Source organism: Camelina sativa, chromosome 19 (assembly GCF_000633955.1).
Source record: "Camelina sativa cultivar DH55 chromosome 19, Cs, whole genome shotgun sequence".
Classification (NCBI taxonomy): Eukaryota; Viridiplantae; Streptophyta; class Magnoliopsida; order Brassicales; family Brassicaceae; genus Camelina; species Camelina sativa.
The window spans coordinates 25,386,888-25,406,779 of NC_025703.1; the positions used below are offsets into that span (position 1 = coordinate 25,386,888).

A 19,892-nucleotide genomic window follows, 5' to 3' on the forward strand; every position below is an offset into this window, starting at 1 on the left:
ATATATATATATATATATATATATATATATATATATATATATATATATATATATATATATATATATATATATATATATATATATATATATATATATATATATATATATATATATATATATATATATATATATATATATATATATATATATATATATATATATATATATATATATATATATATATATATATATATATATATATATATATATATATATATATATATATATATATATCATAAACTAAAGGATATGACTTCACCAGAATTATATCGCTCTGTGGTGTCAAATTCACCAAAATTTATCGACTTATTGTCGATGTGGGATTCCTTGAATTCTTCCCCTCGAGATGATAACTCTTGGAGTTCATTCATCTCGTACTGAATCCCACTTTAGGATCAAGAACATACCGATTTTGGTTATGTTTATAATCGTAGATCCTTATAAGATGTGATATTAGTATTACCTCCTCTCAAGATGATGACTTTTATGTCTATTCACCTTTGACCGAATCTTATTTTTAGATCGGTTATATTTGAGGTGGGGATTTATCAAAGAAATCAAAACATCATATATATATATATATATATATATNCAAACCATCATATATATATATATATATATATATATATATCCAATGAGCTTTTAATCCAAAATGATGGTGAATGGGCCAACATTATATGATTGTGGAGGCATAGCCTACTACAGAATTAAGGAGGAAGTATATAACCATCTACTCCGTAAATAATAAATAAAAAACTTTAAACAAATTTAAATAAATTAATACAATTCAACATAAAATAGATGTTACCTGAATTGAAGTGCAGTGCTTACAACCTCATGAAATGTGAACGGGGACATGCAATACTTTAAAAGAACTTTTGTTCCTCTAAACAAATTCACAATGATTTTTATTATCATTGATTGACCGGGATGGCTTGACCGGTAACGCTATGCTTGAAGCATTAGGAAATTTCATATTTACTATCATTTTGCCATCTTTGTTTTTGCATGATATAATCATATACATGCGGTTCTCCAATATGGCCGATCTTGCGATACCATATTTATTTATAGTCTCAACATAATAATTTTATTAAAACAAAATGTCATTAAAAATCCATGAGTTTCTTTGAGACTTTGGAGAACACTAGACATCGATAATTATGAATCTGATATCTTTGAAAGTCGAGAGACTAACTCATCTAGACTTTTCAATTATGTTTGCACTGTCTATGTTATACTGACAAGTGCTTCATATATTCTCGTAAGAGAAATATATTTTTATTTTAAAGACATTCCATTGTCTTTAAATCTCATATAACACATATAGTTATTTTTATGAATAAACAAAATTAAATAAACAAACATATATATTCAGAAAATAAAATAAGAGCTATAGTCTTATATATAAGAATTTAATAGGCATAACTTTTCTTTAATCATAGAGTAGGCAGAGTCTATCATATATAACGATCAATCCAGAAAAGACAAAGCTTTTTGTTTGATCATTAATGAGGCAGAACCCCTATATGTATAACGATCAGTCCGGAAATGACATAGCCTTATATTTGATCGTATAGAAGGCAAAACCGATCTTTCTGGAAAGGACATAGCCTTTTGTTAGATCGTAATGGAGGGATAAAACCTATCATATCAAATGATCAATCCAAATATTATATAGCTTTATATATGATCGTAAAGGAGGCAAAGCCTACCATATATAATAATCTATCTATACAGAAAAGACATAGCTTTTATTTGATCGTGAAGGAGGCAGAGCCTACCATATATCAAACAATCAATTCGGATATAGCATAGCTATATATTTGATCGCAAAGGAGGTAAACCCTACCACTTATAACGATCAATTCAAAAAATTTACATAGCCTTTATATTTGATCATATAGGAGGCATAGCCTGCCATTTTTAACGATATTTCTGGAAAAGACATAGTCTTTTGTTAGATCTGGAAGGAGGCAAAGCCTACCATATATAACGATCTTTCTATCCGGAAAAGACATAGCTTTTCTTTGATCGTGAAGGAGGCAGAGCCTACCATATATCTAACGATCTATCCGGATATGATAGAGGTATATATTTGATCGTAAAAGAGGCAATGCCTACAACTTATAATGATCAATCCGGGAAAATGCATAACTTCACAATGTCTATAATATTTATATTCTATAAATATAAACCAAAACAATATGAATTTACTTACCTCGTAAAAGCTCCAATGGTAAAAACATCATGCTGATAACGTGTTATAAAACATAACGCAAACATAGAATATTATTATATTATATATGTATATGTATGTCTATATGTATAACTATATACACTATAATATATAAGGGGAAAGAGATGAGAGGTAAGTGAAATAAATTCTTCTCTCTACTTCTTATTATTACATCTTTCTACTCTCTTGTCTTGCTTTTACAAGTGAAGGAAAGAACATATATATAGGGGCTTTTGTAAATGGATAAGTATAAGTTACTTGATTACTAAGTAACTTGGGGACCAAGTGATAAGAAGATAAGATCAAAGTGATGGATAATCACTCTCATGATTATCCGTTTATAACATACACTACAATTAGGAGACCTTGCATAATTTTTTTTAGGGAAAGTCACATTTAAAAACTTGAAGTATCACTGAGTAGCATTTTAAATTTCGAGAGAATTTCATTAATACTATAAACTTTTATAATGATTTTACTAACACTTTAAATCTTTAAAGTAATTTTTCTGTTTGTACCGCCATAAAAAATAATGGAACAATAATATTCTTCAACGCGAAATAGTTCAATTATATTGGTTTAATTTAAATTTAGATTAGTTTTAGGTTTTTATAAAATAGTAAAAGATAAAATTTTGTTCATTTTTCATCATAGCAAAACTTTTATGACGTTACTCTTCACATTATTAATATTTTTGATACATGCATTTTAACCGGATTCTTGTGTTTTAATTACTTATTTCAGAGATTTATCAATGGTGTAACTAATAAGTAACCATGATGAGACTAGGGTTGGACAAAATTTTATTTAATTAAACAAGTATTTAAATCAAACCAACCTAATTAAACTATTCTACGTTGATGGATATTACTGTTCTGTCATCTTTTATGGCGGTGCAAACAGAAAAATTAGTTTTAAGGTTTAAAGTATTAGTGAAATCATTTTAAAGATTTATAATATTAGTGAAATTATCTTGAGGTTTAAAGTGCTAGTTGAAGATTAAAAATGTGATTTATTAGAAGAAAGGAAAGAATTTCCCACGAAATATTATGATTGACCCTTTTGTTTTTGGTTCTTCACGCGGGCATTCAAACAGTCTTCAGGGTAAATGTCTTTTTGCAAGCAAATACATCAGTAAGTCATAACACTTTCAATATTTGAGCAAACATCATGAACTCCTACAATTACAAAAAAGTGTTTGAGAGAGACATTCAACTGCAATCAGTTCTGAAAGATTCATCCATCCAGAACATAAGATATTGTATTATGATCTTGAAGATTCATCCAAAACATAAGATATCCAAGAGAGAGAGAGAGATAGGAAAACTAAGTGGGTTCCTTCGTTATTGCAAATCCCAAAAAACAATTTCCTATTACAAATCTCTCACAACTTTCATTCAAAGAATAGGTACATCCGTACATACTTGCTGATGAAACATGTGTACCAAGAAGAAGACGAGGTCTCCAACTTAACGATCCTGGTATTCACCACTATTATCGGTGGAATATAGATAAATGTAAACCAAGTTAACAATAACAATATACGAAATAGATGGATTGATGTTGAAATCGCTATGCTAACACTTCCGTGGCTGACATAATTTTCTGAATTTAACTAAAATTAATGGAAATAAATAATTATAAGGTTAAGTTTAAAAGATGACACATATCAAAAGAAGAAGTGTCTATTTGTCAACTGTCTATGTGTCAACTTCTTAGAATTCTCCAACGAGAAAGATGGATCAAGACTTAGATTGCTGACATGATGATAAAAGTTTTAAACACCATAAGTAAGATATCAAATCTAATATGTTCATTTTGATTGGATATTTATTTTTTAGAAATTAATATGCATTTTCATTTTGATTAGTGATTAAATTGCATAACTAGTATTTGACATTTTTACTTTTAATGACTATTACTAATTTGTTTTTTTTATAACATGTATTGGCAATACGCTAATAGCATTGAATGTGATTATTAACCCTTATTAAGGTTATATTCAAAATGTATTTCCCTAACAATATATAGCTCATAATTACCTTCCTACGACACCCCAAAATGTTGAATGTTTTGTACAAACGAGGAACATGCGGAAGATTCCTTACCAACATTTTTATCATAGTCTGGTGACTTGTGAGGATCTTATATAATAAAATTAAAAGGAAATTCTCTTGTTTTTTTTAATGAGAAACGATTACAAAAAATTAGATGAAGTACTTAGGAAAAAATCTTGCACTGACTTTATATGCCCATGTGAATGGTTCTTTTGGTTCTAAACCGGTTAATGTTCTACGAATATTGGATATGTGGTGTGGTGGATATATGATTATGATGTTATAATTTTATTTTACCTAATATTTTTTTGTTTTCCTTTACAAAATCTTACAGCCAATGAGGATAGTTCACAAGATCTTATAAAAATGGAAAATGTAATAAAATTTAGAATAATTTCTGATTTTTTAAATGTATAATTCTATTTTTGACATTATCTAACATATAACTCAATTTTTGTAATTCTTCAGTTCTCTAGAAAGAAATATTTTGTTTAGCAATTAGCACATATCATTGAGTATGCATTAGATTACATGAACTTACCGGAATGTTTTCAGTGATTGAACAGTATTGCATTTATATCATAGTTAAAATTGGGTATAACCAAATCTAACTAAATAACACATTCAAAATGAACAATTGGTTATAAATGACTGTATTATATAAAAAATCTAACTAAATAATACATTGAAAGTAATTTAAATTGAGATTGATAATATCATACTATTATCAATCTTAGTTGAAAAGCATTTGTTTTTTTTAGAATATGTATGTTTGTTTAACTGAAATTGATTTTAATCCAATTTTTGCTAAACGAATTTGATAAATGATACATAGTAATGGAGGTTTATGGGAAAGAAAAAAATAAAAGCATCATTCTCTTCGGGTTGCACAACCAAAAAAGTATTCTGAAGGTTAAGCAGAAGATTAAAAAAATACGAGACTTTATTAAAAATTATGTCCAAAAAAATATAAGAATATGTAAAGATAAAGATAAAGCTGTTCTTGATCATGCATTGGTATATTTTTCTTCACTCATTTCTTTATGATTCAAAACATCCATAATTTATTATTAGGTTATTATTATCATGTTTTGTCCAAGTAATTTTAATTCGTTTCATAATTTGCGACATGCGTGACTGAAAATATTATCTTGTGAAAACGATTTTTTTGTATGTTAAGAGTCACAGCATGAATGTTATGTTATACAAATTTCTTACAGTTTTTTTTTTTAAATCTACAACACTTCTCATTAAGTTTTGTAAGGACCCTCTCGATTATTAATTTTGGAAGTCAGTTTCGTTTCATTTTGTTGCTTAAAATCAACACATGGCTAAAAACGAACACTTTTTTTCTTTTTCTTTTTCTATTCAGTAAATCTAACGTCTTAACGTTACATACTAGTTTCACGTCTTCATTTGTAGCAGTTGGTGTGTTTGAGAGACTATTACATATGTTCTAAACGAATAAAGATTTCCATTTATGTAATAGTTGGTGTTATATACATAATATGATATAATAAGAGAACAATTTTGTAAAGACTATCTATCTATATATATATTATTTTTTTCCAAAGACCATGACTAGGAAATATTGCTTTCATTTATAATGATTGGTGTGTTTGATGAAAGGAATGCGAAGGCAATGACATCGAATTGTTGAATACCGATTATATATGTCTTCGAATCGATATTTCACTACGGTATTATTTCCATCGTCAAAATACATTAAAAATACACATCATTATAAATGATAATTAAGTATATCTCTTAATCATAGTCTTTTAAAAATTTCAGACAAACAAAAAAGATATAAAAAAAATCCTAATGCTTAAAATTTGTGTATATCCTCTCTAATAGTATATATGATAACAGAGTAACTTTTATCAAAAAAAAAAGAGATTGTATAATTTTTGAGATTTTTTTCTTTCTAAACACAAGTCTGCAAAATCACAAAAAAAAATTGACATAATAAACAAATAAACTTCCCCAATTATGTATCATATGGTTATATATGCTTCATTTCGCCGAGTAGTCTATGTGATTTTTATTTATTGATTGAGTATAGTATATAGAGTTTTGGTTATGCGATGGACAAAGCCAAAAGAGAAAAGACTCTCTCCTTCCATTTATATTTTTGGTATATATATCTTCCAGCNCGGATTTGTTCTCTGGTTTGGGACATCTACAGCAGACAAACACGCCTTAGGTATATACACACACCTATGTGGCTGCATTTTCTTCTTAATAAGCATTCAAAAGTATACCTGGACGCTTCTCAGAATTGCCGACCGCAGGGTTTAATCCAGAACTAGTTCCAACACCACCATCCTGACAACAGAAACATAAAAAATCTTGCATTATTCATCTGTGTTTGTACATGTATCATGGACGTCTCCCAAAATTAAAAGTATCAAGAGTGTACCTGGGGACGAGGTTGAGGGTTTCCAGATTGTGATTGCTGATACTTAAATACTGTCCAGTCAAACACAAAATCAAATNTTTTGAACATCAAATTCTCTCCCTACCGACACAATGCGTGAAGATACACCTGTACTAGTTCGTGTTCATGTTTCTAGAAACAAGTCATGATATCTTTTTATCCAAGAGATTAGTATTACACCAAAAAAACAATATTTTAATCTAACATGTAAGTAAGAGGTTAACGAGTCATAAATTTTGGACTCGGACATGAAATCAAAACAATTGTCTAATTGTATGATACAGCTTTAGTTACTAATTTGTCAAACAAATTCGATCGATTTGATGAAAGTTTTAAATATCTTCTTAGAAAATTTATTTGCAATCTTTTTATTTTATTTTTTAACAGAGTTTAATTTTCAAGATATGAAGGCAAGGACTACAACTAGTAATTTAATTTCTATCCCCAGTTTAAATTTATACCATTCCAGAAATTTTCATTTTCCATGAAACCACATTAATAGAACGAATGGGGCTAAAGGAAGATTATCATAGAGAAGGAAAATTCGAAAGGTTTCTCTATACAAATGGAGGAGACAAATGAATCTTTGAAGAATCATACTTTAAGTACTTTTGGTATATAAATCTATATCTCCCTGTCTCTTATATATCAATTCTCTAACTGTGAAAATAGGCTTTCTTCAAAAGAATCATAGACAACGTCATTGGGACGAGCATCAAGTGAATACCAGTTTTGTTTTATAGCTTCTTGTATGAATTCAGTCAGAGAGCTTTGCTTTGGTTTCAACATCGTCTCCATTTGAATGTGGGGCTGCTGCTGTCTCATCGCCTGCATTGTTATTGATCCGCAAACCATCAATGCCTTTGAGTGCGGTTTCATAGTTTGCATTGTCACTCCCGCCACTGAATGGTTCACGGCTACTCGAGTCCACAACTCGTCTTGATGATGATCCTTCTGATCGACCCAAGTTCAAGGATCCAAGTAGCTGAGAGATCACAATAAACATCCCGAATCAAAATATGGTACCCGGGATGGAAAAAAACAGCATGACAAGAAACTTACCAGCTTATCCTTTGCAACTGCAGATTCATTTACAATCTTGTCTTTCTGCTTCAGGGTAAAATCCGGATTTGTTCTCTGGTTTGGGACATCTACAGCAGACAAACACGCCTTAGGTATATACACACACCTATGTGGCTGCATTTTCTTCTTAATAAGCATTCAAAAGTATACCTGGACGCTTCTCAGAATTGCCGACCGCAGGGTTTAATCCAGAACTAGTTCCAACACCACCATCCTGACAACAGAAACATAAAAAATCTTGCATTATTCATCTGTGTTTGTACATGTATCATGGACGTCTCCCAAAATTAAAAGTATCAAGAGTGTACCTGGGGACGAGGTTGAGGGTTTCCAGATTGTGATTGCTGATACTTAAATACTGTCCAGTCAAACACAAAATCAAATTGAAAACCTGGATAAACAAAATACTCATTTGGTGTCAACAAATGCTTCTGTATGAATTTTAATAGCCTGATAGAAAGAAAGAAGAGATAAAATGAAATGACCTTCACGAATAAAAAGGTTGCGGAATAGTCTCTTCAAATATGCATAGTCTGGCTTATCATCAAACCTAAGTGAGCGGCAGTAATGGAAGTAGGACGCAAACTCTGTTGGATGACCTCTGCATAACGTCTGCAAAGACACTGATGCAAAGTTAAGAGTATTATCTATGATCAACCTTCTCTACTTCATAATCATCTCTTAGTACATGGGACTTGTATAAGTTTCTAAAAGTGTTCACCATACAAGAAGAACTTACTTCGATGGAGGTTGAAACCTTCTTTTCGCTGATCTTATCATATTTCTGTTTCTTGTTCCCAGCTTTCAGTCCCTGCCATGGGAGACTAAAAGAAAACAGGATATAAGAGATGGATTGGGAGACAAGAAGTGGGATAGAAAGAAAGGTTACTCAATGACTCTCACCTTCCCTTGAGGAAGTACATGAGGATATAACCAAGCGATTCTACATCATCTCTCCGACTTTGCTCTACCAAATGTGTATAAATGTACATATGAACATAAAGATTGAAATAAGAAAAAAGTAGCCAGGGGAAAGAGAGAATAAGATCCGTGATTAATCAGGAGGGTTTATAGAAAGCTACCGATCCCTAGGTGAGTGTTCAAGCTGGCATACCTAGGAGTCCCAATTAGACTTTTATTCTCCCTGAAGCATGTATACGTAAAATGTATGCATAAATAAACCCGAAGTCAGAAAAAAATCAGAATCTGACATCCAAATATTATGTACCTGTATGGGATGTGTCTATGAGTTGAGCTGTCTCTGTATTTCTTAGCCAAGCCATAGTCTATGATGTATACCTAGAGAAAGAGACTAAATAAAGTAAGATCCCAAAATCAAAGTTGAGACTAACGAAAATATCATAACAGAGTTTATAAAGAAAGATAACCTGATTTGCCCGTCTTCCCAAACCCATGAGGAAATTATCCGGCTTTATATCACGATGAAGATACGACTTAGAATGGATGAACTCGAGACGATTGATCTGACAGAAAGGTGTACAATAAAAGGTTCATGGAAAGAAACCTCAGCACTGAAAGAGTTGCATTGTTAGAAAAAGAGAATGGCATCAATCAATGAAAAAGCATTACCATTTGATCAGCTAGCATAAGAACAGTCTTCAAGCTAAACTTCCTATTGCAATAACCAAACAGGTCTTCAAGGCTAGGACCAAGCAAATCCATCACTAATACATTGAAGTCACCCTCTGTGCCATACCATTTCATGTTTGGAATCCCAGCTACATCATTCAACGAACATACACAAGAAGATGAATAACCCTAACCCTCAATAAACTATATATAATGAATGAGAATCCAAGACCACAGGGAAACATTGCATACTTACTTCCACCCTGAAGAACTCTATAAATCCTCGACTCGTATGACAATTGTGGATGCGCAGTCTTCACACTCTCCTGCGCAAAAACCCAAAATTAAAAAATCGAGCTTTATCATGATCCAAACCCCAAATGTTTCAAGTCAGTTCTCCAAAATGGGGACTTTTAAACAGAGTTTGAAACAACACACTCACAAGTTTAATAGCAACCTCTTCGTTAGTCTGAACATCAGTTCCTGCAATGACAACAGTCTCAAAAACTTAGTCTTTACAGACGAAGTAATTGAAAGGTATATAAGAGGGGGAAACGAACGAACCAAGGTAAATCTCTCCGAATGAGCCGCTCCCAATTTTGCGGCCAAGGCGGAACTTATTCCCAAAACGAGGTTCCATCCCCAATTGGAAAAGACCCTAACTTGTTGTGCTGTTCGTCTTCTACTATGTTGAGCCGATTTCAAACGCGCTGGAGAAAGTGAAGTGCAATAATAAAAAAAAAACTAAAGAGGGTTTCACAGAGTAGGTGAAATAGGGGAGTGCGTAGGTGAGGAAATTAGTGAGATTCCATGGGATGGGAGCTTTGGTTGGGCAACAAGAAGAAGAAGGAAGAAGGACCAAGGAAGAAGAAAACGCTGCGCGTGTGCGTGTGTGTCGCTTAGCCTGTACATATATTTTTTATTTTATTAAATAGGTCCGATATATTTTCATCCCGGGGAAAAAAATACTGAATATATATATATATATATATATATCTAGTTTATTTATTTTAAGGTTATTTCGCTAAAAAAAATGCATTTACCTAAATTCCAAAAAAAATATATATATATATATATTACTCAATTAATATCTGAAGGAATCTGAACCTTCATGGCGGCAGGGATGTTTTTCTCATATATTATTATTTTTATTAAATAGGTCTCACATATTTTCATTCAAAGAAAAAATAATACTAAATTAATATAATTTTTAAAAAATAATAAGATCTTTTGCTTTTACATTTACCTAAATTCTTTAAAGTTTTTGTTGTAGGTTATAACACATATGTATTATTGTCAAACTTCATATTTGCTTATTCTTTTTTAACATTTCAGCTGATTTTTAAAGATCCGCAGTTGAATAACATGTAATTTTGAAAATACCTCAAAATCTTCTAAAATATGAAGTTCTATACATTCTATAAATAACTGAAACAACAACTTGTGGTTAAAACTTTTTTTCACAATACATAGCATTAAATTTGATGTCCGAGTATAATCCACAGAGAAAAAATGGTGCAAGTGATTGAAGCGATGGTTCATGTGAAGTGAAGGGATGGTTCAAAAATATGAAAAAACTTATTTTGTGTATATTGCCAGTTAGCGTAAAATATGTAAACAAAGTTTATAATAATATGTTTTGTAATTTTTGATTGCAGAAATATAATAGCAAACAAATTTTCGTATTTAATCTAAACAATAAATGAATAATGTCAACTTAAAAAATTTGAGGGATTGGAAATAAATATATTATATGATTCAATTCAGATATATAATATACTTGCACCTTTTTTTTGCTCTGTAGATTATCCACCGCGGAAGTTCATTCCTAAACAAATCAATGAAGAAGCCAAGTAGGTTTGTAGTTGCTCATTCCTAACAAATTTATGAAGAAGCCAAGTAGGTTTGTAGTTGCTCATTCCTAATCAAATCCATGAAGAAGCCTAACTTTTTATGTCCTTGTTTTTGTTTTGTGGAGAGTCTCATATTTCCTCATCATCTTGTGCCTCTTTTTCTTCTTAGTTAAGTATGTTAATGAGATTCCTTCACAGTTTCTCATTACAATCCAAATCGTAGATTCATTAATTTTTGATATGAACGATTAAAAAGTTGGTGATGTGGTGTGTTTCTCTGTTTATATTATGCGTTTTTGGAGAGAGTCTCTACATCAAATCTGACCTTTCCGCTTACTATATGAATCTGAACACACTTCTCCTAATTCCAGCTGGCCTTGTCTGTGCATGGGGATGGACCGAATGTGGTCATCGTTGCTCTGGGAAGGCAGTGCCTTATCGTTCACTTGTGCCAACTCCTCGAGGCTGGTCCCATCCATGGCCGCCTGGTCAGCTTCCTCACCGACCAGTCGAACCATTTAACCCATTCCACTCCCCTTCCCCTGGTTCTCGGAGATCTTAACCTCCTTCACGACTACTGCACCGATGCTTTGACGCTTCTAATTCCACCACAAATTGACCCACTCACATTTGCTGATCTTTCTCAGTTACTCGTCGGAGCCGGCCTTGCTCTTGATCCCATTGTTGCTACCGGAGATTGGGGACAATATCCCCTAACGAACCAGCAGATGCTTCTCTCCGTTTGCTCAGCCCACATATCCTATCTCGCCTAACTCGCCCACAACAACAACTGAAATCGAAGGGTGAGTAGTTTCATCTATTGAAAGTGAATTTGTAGTAGATCCCAATTTCCTTTGATCATGTTTTTTTTATGTGTCTTTGTTGCAGGGAAGTCTAGGTGGAAGTATGGAATGTTTCCTGTAGAGTCATGTCTTGAGCTCCATGTACCATATAAACACCTTTGTTTGCTACTCCAGTCTGAAACTGTGTCACAAGCTTGAAACCTTTATTACATATTTGTTTAAGTTTTCCTTTAAAACCCTTGAGACTTAATCTCCTGTAACCCTTTTCTTGTTCACTTGAGTTTAAACTCCCATTGATCATCTTGATGCCTTCATTGTCTTGCAACCTGTCAACACAACACAAATCTCATAATCTTCACCTTTAACTAGTTTACTTCAGCTCATGAACTCTTTTTCAGTCACACACTTTTCCCTCTGATTCTCTTGCTAGCCTTTATGGTTCAAATTCGTGAACTGAGACATGAACCAAAAAATTTACTTAAACCAATCACAGAAAACTGAATAATCTTAGCTTTTTAACTTGGAGCTCTTGATTCACATTGTAAACAATCTTACCAACCCGATTGTATAACCTCTGTGTAATCTGAGATCACAACAACGTGATTATCCAATCAAACTTGAACATAACCCTTGTTCAACTCTGTCCTGCTAAAACAGAAACTTCATCGGCAGTTTAACTCTTAACTGCATTCTTTAAACTTGTCTCTCATCAACAAACTTGTGATGATCTTGAGACATTTCTGTACAGCTACTTCCACATCAAAATTGTGGGAGCGAGCAGGGTAGAGCTCTGGGGAAGAGATCGTATGCTCTTGGAGACTAAGGAGAGGGAACAATATTGAGATTTGGAGATGCGAGCCAAACAGTTCAAAACTATATCATCCGGAAGTGATGAAAACTTGTTGTAGAATTCCTCCTCTTCTTATTCTTCTTGTTCTCTTGCGGTGGCTGCTCTACAACGGTGGTTGTTAGCCTTAGGGACTGTTATTGTAGATGTGATTTCTAAATCTATATAGAGTTTTAAATAATGGAAATCAAAACATATGGATTTTGAAATAACATGTTTTATCATTGGATTTGAATCTTTATATTTTACACTTTCAAATCCAATCAAATCTATTTAAAACATAACGTGGATTTTGAAATCCAAAAACAAATCATTAAAATGAGTAACATGGGATTTTAACAAGTATTTGTAAATCATATAACCAATAACACATAATTTTGATAAGTATTTTAAAATCAATTATTGAATAATACATGGTTTTTGTTTAGATTTCAAATCCATTAAAATCATAGAACCTATAACCCCACCTTAGCTTTCTTCTAGGTCTTCTTAAATACAACCCCGTCGCCATCAGATCTCATCAGATCCATTAAATTTTAAGTGGTATATATACTATAAGAATTAGTTTATATCTACGAGTATATATAGTCGACTGGACGGAGCTAAATTTTCTGATATAATTTTTTTCAAAATTGCAAATTTTGATTTAAATACATTGAAAAAGAAATAAATAGATTTTTTATTTTGGGAAAAGTGTCCAAGAAAATCATTTTTCTGTTAATTCTCATAAATACCACTAAAATGAAGTTCTTTCCCCAAAAATAGAACTTTTATTTTTTCTCTTCAAAAATAATACTAAATTGTTTTTTCTAAAACTACTACAAAATTAAACTAAGTTTTAATATTAAAATTAATCCATAAATCCTAAAAACTAACCCTACCCCTAATTAAAAACTATACCTTATATGTAAAATTTTCAACCCAAACAGAAAAAATTATACATCCTTAAAAATCAGTAATTTTTTTTTTTGTGTTTGTGGTATTTGGAATTTTTTTTTTGGTTGTACTTTTGGGAAAAAACTAAAAATGTAGTATGTTTGGAAAATAAAAAAACTAAAATGTAGTATGTTTGGAAAATAAAAAACCTTGAATGTGGTATTTGAATTCCTCTTTCCTCTTAAACCCTATTTTCTTATTTACTAGATAAGAACCCGCCCGATGTGCGGTTTAAAGTTTTGTAAATAAAATTAAATTTAACAAAAATATATTAAAATTTGTTGTATATTATTTATAAATTTTATTTTTGCTATAATATACTGATTTATATCCATTTACAAATTTTTTATTTATGTTACCATTAAAAACGTATTTTTTACACCTAAATATACTCTATGTTACAAATATATTCTTTACCACCACCTACAAAATGTCTGTATGAACACATTAAGCCAACTATTTGTCTTTTTACTTTCACTTTTACTTAGTTTTTTTAATTAATAAAATTATTGGCTCAAAAAATATTTCGAATATAAAATATATTACAAAGTATACTAATCAATGATGTATTATCACAATAGTATATGACCAACCGTGGAGAGAACCTCGGCTCCGCCTTCTTCCCTTGTAGAGAGAATCTTGCGTCCAACCTCCTCCACCATGGAGAAAACCTTGGCTCCACCTTCCTCTCTTGGGGAGATAACCTTGCGTCTAACCTTCTCCACCTTCCTCCTTAGAGATAACCTTGCGTCCAACCTCCTCCACCATAAAGAGAACCTCAGTTTTGCCCTCCTCATGTGTGGAGAGAACATGTTCACTTCTTTTAGCTATCTCAAAATAGTTTGCTCCGACAACCAAAGAAACTAAAGATCCTTTTCTAACGTCATAAAATCTTTTGATAGTAACTAATGTTAAATGTTCCAATATATTCGTGGAAGTGTCTTTGACACACCATGATGTAGCTCAGAAAATATATTACATAGTATACTAATCAATGATGTATCATCACAATAATGTATGATCACCATGGAGAAAACCCCGTCTCCGCCCTCCTCCCTTACGGAGAGAACCTTGCGTCCAACCTCCTCCACCATGGAGAGAACCTTGGTTTTGCCTTCCTCCCTTGGGGAGATAACCTTGCGTCCAACTTCCTCCACCTTCCTCCCTTGGGGAGATAACCTTGTGGCCAACCTTCTCCACCATATAGAGAACCTCGGCTCTGCCTTCCTCCTATGTGGAGATAACTATTCACGTCTTTTTGATAGTAGCTAATGTTAAATTTCCCAATGTCTTCGTAGAAGTGTTTTTAAAACACCATGATATAGCCTATGTCTCTGTAATGCCCCAACCGCCACCTTGCTTAGTGAGCCCATGTCCACTCTCAGTCCATGGCCCCACCTTCCTATGTGAGCCCTATATATATTCCCGGCCCGTAGACCCACCCATATTCGATGGCCGATTTGTTACGTTTGGGAGGTTTTAAAAACTTGTTTACCGACCCTACAAATCAACAAATGATATTTTCCTGTGTTTTGTCCTCACTCGCACAGTTCCGACAATCACTTCCAGGAAGGTCGGTCACCCATCATGAAGTTGTCTCACTCTCAAGACCCTTGACCGAAAAGATAAATGCATTTTGGTGACATATGTGGCCAAATCAATTCTTTTAAACCTTTCCGCAAACCAGGATGTCACAGTCTTCGAACTCCTATGGATCTATCAACAACGATTTATGTTTTTTCCAATCTATCTACCTATGTTTGTTGTAAGCTTATGTTTAATTTGCCTATTTTATCCATCCATTAGGTTGATGAGCTTCGACTCGTCATCTCCCTTTGGGATTAAATGAATAATGGTAACAATTATGTTTGAAAAAAGGGTTTATGAAAACAATATAACAATACTACAATAAATTTTAAAATACAGTATTAGGAAACGAAGACGCATATATTAATCTTTTTTTGGGTCAATATATTAATCTTACCTATTCCCAATTGAAAAAAGAGAAAGTAGGAGAAAATTTTGGTTTAAAAAAATAAGAAAAATTTACCATCCCCTTAAAAATATTTCCCAATTAAACAAAGTTGAAAGCACTGTTTTTAAATAAATTATTTGTGTTAGATAAAAAATATGAGACGATTGATGTTTATATAGAAGTGAATATTTTCAAAATTTAGAATTAATAATTAACTGTATATTTTCCTTAATCCCTATTTCTATTTTTTTGTAAATTAATAAATTAAAATTAAAAATAAGTAAATAACATTATAATTTCAAATTTTATGAATATATATATATATATAATCTCCTTATAATTATTTTAAAAAACTTTATAATTTTTTTTAATTTTTGATAGTTATTAATATTTTAAAACAAATATTTTATTTTTGTTGTAATCAAATTCCTCCCTTTAAATATTAATTTTACACATGTCAAAATCTCAAATTGAAACTTGACACATGTCAAAATCTTGTTAATGGCTAACCTTTTGTTTTTATTGTAATCAAACTTTTTTTATTAAATATTAAATTTTATACATGTCAAAATTTCAAATTGATAATTTGACATATATTAAAATCTTGTTAGTGGCTAACTTTCAAAAACCAATAAAATTCTTTATTGCCATATAATTAAAATATATCAATTAAAAGTAAACTCAATATATTCTCATAATATATGCTATTATTTAATGGTTGTTTGGTTTTGGGCCTTGGCCATAATGACCAAACACGGCTTTGCTCTTTTTCAGTTGAAACATTAATTAACCCAAATAGACAAATATAATAAAATAAATAAAGATATTGTCGCCCTTATAAAAAAAGTGTCCAGTTAATTCGGTCTGGTCATTTTCTCAAAGCCCTTTTTAATTTATTATATATATATATATTTTCTTTTCCTTCTCTATTTGTCCCCAAAAATCTAGGGTTTTAAGGTTTCTTATCTTCCTCCTCCTCTTCCTCCGCCAGATTCTTTTCTTGCGAAGATGAGCAACGACAAGGACAGCATGAACATGGCCGATCTCACCGCCGGTAACATATTTTACTCTAGACCGAGGCCTTAGGTGGGTTCTCTTTTCGTTCTCTTGATTTATTGAAAAAAAGCTTCTCTTTTTGTGTTTTGCTTGTAGCTCTTAACGAGGAGGATCGTGCCGGGCTTGTTAATGCTCTTAAGGTCAGTTTTTTTTTTTTTTTTAATTTCACGATGTGATTTGGGTGTTATGACTAAATGGAGATTGGGTTTTAGGGATTGATTTGATTGTAATAGAATTCGGATTTGGTTTTTTTAGGGATTGTCTCTGCATCTTAACTTGATGGGTTTGTAAAGTTTTGTGACTATTGATAGCTATTGTACTTAGCTTCCTGATTTGTGTGTTTGCTGCAGAACAAGTTGCAGAACTTGGCTGGACAACACTCAGACGTCCTTGAGAACTTGACTCCGACAGTCAGGAAGCGTGTCGAGGTTCTAAGAGAGATCCAGGTTAGTAAAATTTTCAGCCTTTTAATTTGTAATCTTTGATTTTGTATTTTGTTTAGATTGCTGTTGTTGTGTTCTGATGATATTTGGTGGAGTGAACAATTGTTTGATTCCTTTTTGTTTTTGTATGAAACCTTTGCAGAACCAATATGATGAGATGGAAGCCAAATTCTTCGAAGAGAGGGCAGCTCTAGAAGCTAAATATCAAAAGCTATACCAGCCTTTGTATACCAAGGTTTGATAACGGTCTTTGATTCTTTGAGCTGCTTTTGGTCTTTAATTTCCTATTATTAGACTATCTTTGTAATACATGACACCTCAACTGCTGAAGGTTAAAAAATATGACTTCTCTCTGTTGGTACTTTCGTGAATCATTAGGGATGCATGTTCTTTACTTTTTTTTTTGTGTGTGCATCATTCGTGATTATAACTAATGGTGATGGTTTTCCTCTTTCCTAATTCCCCAATCACATGCAGCGATATGAGATTGTAAACGGTGTGGTTGAAGTTGAAGGCGCAGGGGAAGAAGTAAAATCAGAACAAGGAGAAGAGAAAGCAGCTGAAGGTAATTTTATCAATTCTTACTCTGAAGTATGTTTATTTTATTAGTTTCTTATGATGATGATGAACACATGGCTTTTGTAAATGATATACAATTGTCTTTCTTCAGAGAAAGGAGTGCCAGATTTCTGGCTTATTGCATTGAAGAACAATGAAATTACTGCTGAGGAGGTTCGTTATTAGATCATTTCTTATTCTTTTTGGGTAATGAATTTGCGATTCTCCTTATCCTTATGTGTATTTTTTTCCATGGCTTTAGATCACTGAGCGAGATGAAGGGGCTCTCAAGTATCTTAAAGATATCAAGTGGAGTAGGGTTGAAGAACCAAAAGGGTTCAAGCTCGAGTTTTCCTTTGATCAGAACCCTTACTTCAAGAACACTGTCTTGACTAAGACATATCACATGATTGATGAAGATGAGCCTATCCTTGAGAAGGCCCTTGGGTAATCTTTTACTTTATTTAGTATATGCTCTTTTTAATTGTGAAGGCGAGAGAGTCTTTATTGATTGTTAACTGTTGTTGTTCAGGACTGAGATTGAGTGGTTTCCTGGCAAGTGTTTGACACAAAAGATTCTAAAAAAGAAGCCAAAGAAAGGATCCAAAAACACTAAGCCGATCACTAAGACTGAGGACTGTGAGAGTTTCTTCAACTTTTTCACTCCACCTCAAGTTCCTGACGACGATGAGGATCTTGATGATGAAATGGTATGTCCATCTCCCGTTGCAGTTTAACTTTTGATTCAGTACATCAGATTGTGGTAAACGTATATCTGATCACTGAAATCATGCACAGGCTGATGAACTCCAAGGCCAAATGGAACACGACTATGATATCGGGTTTGTACCATTTTATTTCATCTTCAGATCTCTTCACTTAATTCCTCAGTCAAAAGATCTGAATCTACCCGCTGTTTATCCTGTAGATCAACCATAAAAGAAAAGATCATATCGCACGCTGTGTCATGGTTCACTGGTGAAGCTGTTGAGGCAGATGACCTTGATATGGAGGAGGACGATGATGAGATTGACGAGGATGATGATGAAGAGGACGAGGAAGATGATGAGGATGAGGAGGATGATGATGAGGATGATGACGAGGAGGAAGAAGCTGATCAAGGAAAGAAGAATAAAAAGAGGGTAATTATGTGATATTGGTTTACTTTATGTTTCTAACATACAACGTAAAAAAACTCTGAAACTGATTTGGTGGTTTCTCTTGTTCTTCGTTTTATTTTGCAGTCATCAGCTGGACACAAGGTTTTAACAATCAACCAATCTCAACAGTTGATATATGTTTCTTGGTTGATAATCCGACGACTGTCACTAACCAGAGGTCTCTATTTTTTTTTAATAAACAGAAGGCAGGAAGAAGTCAAGTTGCGGAAGGTCAAACAGGTGAGAGGCCACCGGAATGTAAACAGCAGTGAAGAATCTGAAGAAAAAAAGAGTGTGAGGTTGAGCCGAGGTTGAGCCGAGGTTGAGCCGAGGTTGTGTTTCTTTAGTTTGCAGAGTCATGGTCCGGTTTTATTATATATCAAGTTTTGGGTGGTTGGTTTGTTGAAAAAAAAAAAAAAAATTGGTTCTTCGGTTGGGTTTGGTCAAGTCTTTGATTTTTCATTTGTAATATTTTTATGAATTTGTTTAAGTTATAATATTTATGTCGTTCTGGTCAGATTTCAATCCAATTTAATTTATTTTCGACAATGAAAGATCACTTGGTTTATTCAAATTGGTTTTAGTCAGAAACTATGTATTTAAATGATCATTATCATAAATTCACCTAAACCGGTGAATATAATTTATCAATAATATACATAAACGAACCAATGAGCCGGTTTGAGCTAACAAAGACAGAAGACAAAACATGTAAGCCGGCGACTTTGGTAAAAAAACCGATCAAAAGATGGTTAGAAAGGAGGGAAACAAAACCTAAAACCCTAAAAACTCTTCCTTTTTTTTTGTTTTTGTTTTCTCCACTTCATAAAAGTGTGACTTCTGGGTAGTTCG

The 19,892-nt window shown here is 32.5% G+C and overlaps 2 protein-coding genes and 1 long non-coding RNA gene across 3 annotated transcripts; 1 reads left to right on the forward strand and 2 right to left on the reverse strand.

Annotated features, from left to right (window-relative positions):
* LOC104767153 lies at window positions 6,453–6,794 on the reverse strand. Its single transcript, XR_764192.1, has 3 exons — window positions 6,719–6,794; window positions 6,561–6,624; window positions 6,453–6,478 (listed from the first exon to the last, which is right to left on the reverse strand). It is a non-coding gene; the product is annotated as an uncharacterized LOC104767153 (long non-coding RNA).
* On the reverse strand, window positions 7,245–10,308 carry LOC104767154 (casein kinase 1-like protein 5). Its single transcript, XM_010491190.1, has 14 exons — window positions 9,974–10,308; window positions 9,852–9,892; window positions 9,666–9,735; window positions 9,410–9,558; window positions 9,208–9,303; window positions 9,048–9,118; window positions 8,902–8,963; window positions 8,723–8,786; window positions 8,559–8,643; window positions 8,305–8,431; window positions 8,128–8,210; window positions 7,970–8,033; window positions 7,799–7,887; window positions 7,245–7,721 (listed from the first exon to the last, which is right to left on the reverse strand). Exons 1-14 carry the CDS (start codon window positions 10,047–10,049, stop codon window positions 7,494–7,496), a joined length of 1,305 nt encoding a protein of 434 aa, XP_010489492.1. The 5' UTR covers window positions 10,050–10,308; the 3' UTR covers window positions 7,245–7,493.
* On the forward strand, window positions 16,737–19,557 carry LOC104767155 (nucleosome assembly protein 1;2-like). The gene is made up of 12 exons (XM_010491191.1): window positions 16,737–16,877; window positions 16,976–17,019; window positions 17,230–17,325; window positions 17,465–17,557; window positions 17,800–17,887; window positions 17,993–18,054; window positions 18,143–18,327; window positions 18,413–18,590; window positions 18,679–18,722; window positions 18,809–19,022; window positions 19,125–19,142; window positions 19,244–19,557. The coding sequence occupies exons 1-12, from the start codon at window positions 16,832–16,834 to the stop codon at window positions 19,310–19,312; spliced, it is 1,137 nt and encodes a 378-aa protein (XP_010489493.1). The 5' UTR covers window positions 16,737–16,831; the 3' UTR covers window positions 19,313–19,557.